The 7,500-nt window shown below is 55.4% G+C and overlaps 1 protein-coding gene across 1 annotated transcript in view; it reads left to right on the forward strand.

The window, feature by feature from the left end:
* The window catches only part of col14a1b (collagen, type XIV, alpha 1b), a 334,004-nt gene that overhangs the window by 312,244 nt on the left and 14,260 nt on the right, over positions 1 to 7,500 (forward strand). The window contains exons 37-42 of the mRNA XM_084312005.1: positions 342 to 659; positions 1,542 to 2,001; positions 2,087 to 2,450; positions 2,657 to 3,073; positions 3,159 to 4,290; positions 5,679 to 5,714. Of these exons, the coding sequence (XP_084168131.1) occupies positions 342 to 659; positions 1,542 to 2,001; positions 2,087 to 2,450; positions 2,657 to 3,073; positions 3,159 to 4,290; positions 5,679 to 5,714 (2,727 nt within the window). The remainder of the gene's footprint in view (positions 1 to 341; positions 660 to 1,541; positions 2,002 to 2,086; positions 2,451 to 2,656; positions 3,074 to 3,158; positions 4,291 to 5,678; positions 5,715 to 7,500) is intronic.

A 7,500-nucleotide genomic window follows, 5' to 3' on the forward strand; every position in this document is an offset into this window, starting at 1 on the left:
TGGTACTCCACCCGGCGGCGTCCGGTAGGAATGACATGCAGAGCGTGGCACCATGTGGAGGTGCACACGGCGGATGGAGAGGCAGACCAGGCGCTGAAAATATTCGGGTAAAGGCAGTCTGGAGGCGTTTTTTATGCAATTTGAGCTGGCAGCCGAACTGAATGGCTGGCCGATGGACAATAAAAAAAAGGCTGCCCGTCTCGTTTTGTCCCTCACGGATGATGCCCTGGCATGTTTGAGTGCACTGGGGACCGGAAGAGCTGAGAGACTATGGAGCTGTGGTGGGGGCGCTTGGCAGAGGCGTTTCGGTCGATGTGACAATAAAAGCATCGTGGTCACAGAGCTATGTAACCGGCACAGACGGCCCGGTGAGTCCCTTCGTGCAACTGGCAACTGACATTGAGACACTCACGAGACGGGCATACGGCCACATGCCCCCCGCGGTGTTGAGTGAGTACGCCAGGGATCAGTTTGTCCGCGCCATCGAGCCGCGAGACCTGCGTGAGCGGGTTCAGCTGCGGCACCCGAGCACGCTGCAGGGGGCCTTGGAGCTGGCGCTGGAGAGAGAAGACCTGCGGGGCGGAGACCACACAGGAGGGCGTGAGGGAGGCCCCTCCCACGGTGAGGGTTGCGAGGGAGAGCGGCCCAAGGGAGCCGGAGTGGGTTGGGCGCAATGATGGAGCGGATGACAGAGCTGGTGCGTGCCGTAACATTGCAACCACAAGGAGGTGCGGCTCATTCACCGGGGCCCATGCACTGCTGGGGGTCTGGCCAACCCGGGCATCGCCGCAGGGCTGCCGCAATCGCCAGGAGAGGCAGGGAAACGGCAGGGGGTCCGTGTAGATGGGGCGGAGCGGATCCCTGGCGCCATGTCCCATGCTGCTCTGCCTCCAGCGGAGGGAGCCAATCAGCACAGCCGGGGGGGTGGGGCTCTACTCCCCCCAGAAGCAGACGTTGACACTGAGTCAGTCATGGTAGTGGGCTGGACGCATGCAGGCAATTTTTTGCTATGTTCCCATCACCCTGGCTGGGGCGCCGTGTTCGGCCCTGGTGGACACGGGTTCGACTGCGATGCTGATGAGGCCCGACGTGGTCCCGGTGGGGACACAGCTGGAGCAGACGTCGGTGCAGCTGAGGACAGTGACTGGTGAGCTAGCCCCCATGTTGGGGAATGGAAGGGTGGTCATAACAGTGGGGGGCCTGTCGGTGGAGTTCCGGGTTGTGGGTGGCAGTGGTGCAGGACCCCTGCATATTGGGGCTAGACTTTTTGAAGTTTGCCCGATGCCTGCTGGACCTGGGGGAGAACACATTGAGTTTCCCTGGGGGCCCCACTGTTGAGATGATATCCCCCCCACTTCCTCCGAGGCCAGCGCCACTGGCAGTGAGGGCAGCAGAGACACAGTTTCATTCTGCGAGCCCCCTGGACAGTCACGGTAGCTCCCGCTCCCGGAATACCCGCCTGAGATATTCCCCTGCCCACTCGACGGCTGAACGCACGCCCCCATGCCCATGCCCCATGCCCATGCCCATTGCCCTGACAGCAGCTCCCTGTACCTGCTGGCAGTACGCCCCTGTCCCCATCAGCAGCCCCATTTACACCCGGGGGCCCCCTCCCCCTGGCGCAGCCTAACATGGAGGAAGAGGCTGACAGGCTAGCAGTTGTGAGGGGCATATGGGAACGCAACGGTGCCCACTTGGAGCCGGAACAGCGAGAGGAGCTGTGGCAGTTGCTAAATGAGTTCAAGGACATTTTTGCTGAAATTGGCTGCACTCACTTGGTGCATCACCAAATAGACACAGGGGACGCCCGGCCTATCAGATCACCAGCCCGCCGCCTTCCCATGGCGTACAGAGAAGCTGCAGAGTGCGCCATTGATGAGATGCAGCGGGCGGGGATCATAGAGCCCTCTGCCCAGTCCCTGGGCTTCGGGAGTGGTGATGGTAAAGAAGAAGAACACTCCCAAAATGAGATTCTGCGTCGACTACAGACCACTGAACAAGGTGACAAAGAAAGACTCTTACCCGATGCCCCATGTTGATGAGGCACTGGACACAGTGGCTGGGTCGTCCTGGTTCTCCTCACTAGACTTACGGGCTGGCTACTGGCAGGTGCCCCTCGACCCAGAGTCTAAACCTAAGACAGCCTTCTGCACACCGCGGGGGCTGTGGCAATTCCGTGTCCTCAGCTTCGGGCTGTGTAACGCCCCAGCCACGTTTGAAAGGCTAATGGCAGAGCGTGTTGGCTGGCATTCCTCCAGAGGAGTGCGTGGTGTACCTGGACGACATACTGGCCCACGGCAGCTCCTTCCAGGCGGCCTGCAGACGCTGAGACGGGTCCTGAGGAGGATAGCCGAGGCAGGACTGAAACTTCACCCCGACAAGTGCCACTTCATGAGGAGAGAAGTGGAGTTCTTGGGACACAAACTGACGGGAGAGGGCATCAGCACGCAGTAGGGGAAGATAAAGGCGGTCAAAGAGTGGCCCACCCCCGCAAACAAAGAGCAGCTCGAGAGCTTTGTGGGGCTCGCCTCATACTACAGGAGGTTTGTGAGGGGGTTCTCCTGCATCGCTGAGCCCCTATTTCGACTGAAGGAGAAAGGCGCTGACTTCACCTGGACGCCTGAGTGTCAGCAGGCGTTTGACCTCCTAAAAAAAGGACTAACAGAAGCAGACCCCCAGACCCCTCCCTGCCGCTTGTCCTGGACACGGATGCCAGCAACGTGGGTATGGGGGCCGTGCTGTCTCAGGTGGGGCCGGACGGAGAAAGAGCGGTGGCTTACTTCAGCCACACATTCAACAAAGCGGAGCGGAATTACTGCGTCACCCGCCGGGAGCTTCTGGCTGTCGTTGAGGCAGTTAAACACTTCAGGTACTACCTCTGTGGGCCGCCGTTTACAATCAGAACTGACCACTCCGCTCTCCAGTGGCTGACGTCCTTTCGAGAGCCGGAGGGGCAAGTGTGCCGCTGGCTGGAGAGGCTGGCAGACTTCAACTTCACCGTTGAGCACAGGGCCGGCGTCCGCCACACCAACGCTGACGCCCTGTCCCGACGGCCCTGTGGGGTGTCGATACTGTGAGAAGAGGGAGGCAAGAGAGAGAGAGCTCCGGGAGGAGGTAACAATATGCCCCGAGCACGAGGGCGACGGGCCGGTCTGCAGGGAGCTGCAGGTGATCGGAGAAGCGGAGTGGCGAACGCAGCAAGAGCAGGACCCTGATTTAAAACCTGTTTTGCAATGGGTAGAGTCAGGTCAGAAGCCACCCTGGGCGGAGGTGGCAGGGGGCACCACTGCTACAAAGGGACTGTGGGCAGACTTTGCGGCTCTGCGGGTGTGGGACGGGGTTCTACAGAGAGCGTGGAGGGAGCCGCCTACGGGAGAGAACAGGTGGCGGGTGGTTGTCCCCAAAGCAATGAGAGAGACTGTGTTAAAAAGTTCCCATGGCACCGTGGGGGCTGGGCACTTTGGCATCACAAAGACTCTCCGCCGCCTCCGTCAGGGGTTCTACTGGGGACGGATTAAAAGGGACGTAGAGGATTTCTGTCGCCGCTGCGACCTCTGCGCAGCATACAAGGGCCCACCTGATCAGTCCCACGCACTACTCCAACAGCTGGGGGTAAGAGCCCCCATGGAGAGAGTGGCGGTGGATGTTATGGGGCCGTTTCCGTGCACGGACAATGGCAATCGCTACGTGCTGGTCGCCATGGACTATTTCACCAAATGGCCGGAGGCATATGCGTTGCCGGATCAGGAGGCCAAGACTGTGGTTGACGCGCTGGTGGAGGGCATGTTCAGTCGGTTCGGCGCAGCGGAAACCCTCCACAGCGATCAAGGGAGAAATTTTGAGTCACATGTCTTTGCCACCATGTGCGAGCAGCTAGGCACCAAGAAGACCCGAACCACTGCTCTGCACCCACAAAGTGACGGGTTAGTGGAAAGGTTCAATAGGACTCTAGGCAAGCAGCTAGCCATTCTCACAGCAGAGCACCAGCGAGACTGGGACACGCACCTCCCCCTCGTTCTCATGGCATACCGATCCGCTGTACAGGAGTCCACCTCCTGCACGCCAGCACTGCTCATGCTGGGCCGGGAGCTCCGGACGCCGACGGAGGTGGCGTTTGGCAAGCCCCCTGACACTCCCCCCGTTCCCCCGGGGAGGGAGTATGCCAGGAGACTCCAGGATCGAAAGTCCGCCCACAACTTTGCCCGGGGTCAGCTGGAAAAGGCGGGCATGAGACAAAAAAGGAACTATGATGTGCGGGCTAAGGGGAGGCATTTCCAGGCCGGGGAACTGGTCTGGGTGTATAGCCCTCGGAGGAAGAGGGGGCGGTGCCCTAAACTGGACTGTCACTGGCAAGGGCCATGTAGGGTGCTAGAGAGGGTGGGGGAGGTGGTATACAGGGTACAATTGCCGCTCAGGGGGAGGAAAGTTGTTCTTCACAGAGACAGACTGGCCCCGTACAGAGGGGATTGCCTCCCACTGCAAGACCCAGCCCTCCCAGCAGCCTCACCTAGAGACAGTGTTCCGACCACCACTGGGGCCGGATGTAACCGCCGTTCGAGGGGAGTGCACCGTGGTCCACCAGCGGGGGGTGTCCCCTCTTCCCATACGGGGGGCCCCTCAGAATCACGGACTGTGCCCCCGGTGCGGGACAGACATGGCACTCCCCGGACGGTTCCTGTTCAGCAGCAGCAGGTCGATTCAGTCCTTCGGGCAGGGACAATGCGTCCGCAGAGGCGGAGGCTGCCGCCAGGCCGTTTCAAGGACTTTGTGTAAAAAAAAAAGAGAATTTACATAATAAAAAAGTAACTGTACTCACAGTAGGTTTCATTCACGGTTTGTGAATCACGCTTGGTGATACTAAATCCAGATTGAACTCTGCCATTGGAAAGGGGAGATTTGGCCTGATACATAGATGTGCGACTTGGCTATAATAAGATATAAGGGAAGAGGAAGAGGATGAAGGGGGGAGGTGTGGACAGAGGCTTCAGAGGAAAACTTCTACAGTAGTCTATTTTGAAGTGCCCGGGTAAATGGTCAAATGGTAAATGGTGCATTTATATAGCAGCTTTTATCCAAAGCTCTTTACAAATGTGTTCCTCACAGTCACCCATTCACGCACACATTCACATACTGACGTCGGAGGCAACCATGCAAGGTACCCACCTGCTCATCGGGAGCAATTAGGGTTTAAGTGTCTTGCTCAAGGACACTTCGACACGCTGCCCGAAAAGGAGTGGGAATCGAACCGGGAACCTTTCGATTACCAGACGACCGCTCTACCTCCTGAGGCAAGAGGCGAGTTTGCCTATTACATGATAGACCTTTTCAATGGAATCGCGTTGCTGGGAAACCGCTTTGTTTATTTCCTGTCAGCTGTCTATAGCTATAAAGGGAGGAGGGTCGCAGCCTCAGCGGTCTCACAGGAGGTATTTAGCACTGGGAGTCAACACTACTAAAGAATTACTTTACAACGCGATTTGTTTCCCACTGGTAACTTGGAAACCATTTTTGAACGTTTCTATGACGACACGTCCCCATATCATTATCCTGGGGTCAGCTATTAGCAAACACTGCAACAAGAAATAAACTTGGACCGATTTAGAAACAGCCAATGAGTTTAGCTTTACTGGGTGAAATCCTTTTAGAAGCTCATGTCGCTTCTGTCTTCTCTATTGCAGGGTCCTGTCGGAGGCAAGGGGGACAAAGGTGAACGGGTAAGTAGCTAATGTTACATCCATCGAAGACGCCCGTCAACCCAGTTTCGAACTGTCCACACCAGGTTTTCCCCTTTGCATGTAATGTGCTTGTAACATGTCTGGCTGTGTGATGACGTTAGTAAGAAAGGGAACACACCAGGATAGCTTAGCTAGCATGAAAGAGCTAGTCAGACGCCTCCACTGTGGCGATTTCACACGATGTACCCATTTATTGTCAAGTAACGTTATACTTATAACTATACAACGCCTGGTCATACGACTCTATACTCTCTCAACATACATAGATCAATATATAGATTCACAGACACTGACCAAATCGTTACTGGAGAACAAGTTAACGTAGGCCTACTGTGCCGGATGGCAGGTAGACAGGAAGTGAAGTGAGTCACTGGCTCAAGTTACCTGTTGCTAAATCAAGTACAAGCAAGGAGCACCACCCAGTGACCAAACATGACACTGCAAACAAATAATATCAGACAATGATAGTAGGCAAGTACGGGCAAGTACGTTGTACTTCAAGTACTCTTCAGATAATTGGAACTCCTCTAGGCTTAAATGATCGATCCGATTATGTATATCATCTGACAACAGATAGATTCAGACCAGACTTTATTTAAATTGTACTGGTCAGCTCCTAGTGGTCAACAGTGTCAGACTGTGGTTGTACTGGTCAGCTCCTAGTGGTCAACAGTGTCTGACTGTGGTTGTACTGGGCAGCTCCTAGTGGTCAACAGTGTCAGACTGTGGTTGTACTGGGCAGCTCCTAGTGGTCAACAGTGTCAGACTGTGGTTGTACCTGTCAGCTCCTAGTGGTCAACAGTGTCTGACTGTGGTTGTACTGGTCAGCTCCTAGTGGTCAACAGTGTCTGACTGTGGTTGTACTGGGCAGCTCCTAGTGGTCAACAGTGTCAGACTGTGGTTGTACTGGGCAGCTCCTAGTGGTCAACAGTGTCAGACTGTGGTTGTACTGGTCAGCTCCTAGTGGTCAACAGTGTCAGACTGTGGTTGTACTGGGCAGCTCCTAGTGGTCAACAGTGTCAGACTGGTTGTACTGGGCAGCTCCTAGTGGTCAACAGTGTCAGACTGTGGTTGTACTGGGCAGCTCCTAGCGGTCAACAGTGTCAGACGGTGGTTGTACTGGGCAGCTCCTAGTGGTCAACAGTGTCAGACTGTGGTTGTACTGGGCAGATCCTAGTGATCAACAGTGTCTGACTGTGGTTGTACTGGGCAGCTCCCTCCTAGTGGTGCTCAGAGAACCTACCCTGGTAAATAAAAGGTAAACAGCCATCAACATGTCTTCATTATGACCGCAAACGTATCGTATGTTTTTGCTTCTTAAACTAAAGGGGAAAACATGACAGCCGCAATGAAGCGGTGAAATGAACAACATTTATTTTTAAAGTGAGAGTTAGTGTTAGAGTTAGACTTAATAGACCTCATCAGCTGCTGGTGAATTAGGTTCATTAGGTTTCAGGACAACTGTCCCGTTGGCAGAAACGACTGTGGACAACATTATTCCTGCTGGATGTGTTTTGTTGGAGGGTGGAAAGGCTGGGGGGGGGGGGGGGGGGGGGTATTACCTAGGGAAGCTATAAAACCAGTGGAGTGTGTGTGCATTTATATGTGTGTGTGTGTGTGTGTGTGTGTGTGTGTGTGTGTGTGTGTGTGTGTGTGTGTGTGTGTGTGTGTGTGTGTGTGTGTGTGTGTGTGTGCACGTGTGCATGTACGTGTGTGTGTGTCTGTTCATGCTTCAATGCTTCCCCCACTATGCACAGTATTTGAG

The sequence above is a fragment of the Notolepis coatsorum genome (genome assembly GCF_963971535.1).
Source record: "Notolepis coatsorum genome assembly, chromosome: 4".
NCBI classification, from domain to species: domain Eukaryota; kingdom Metazoa; phylum Chordata; class Actinopteri; order Aulopiformes; family Paralepididae; genus Notolepis; species Notolepis coatsorum.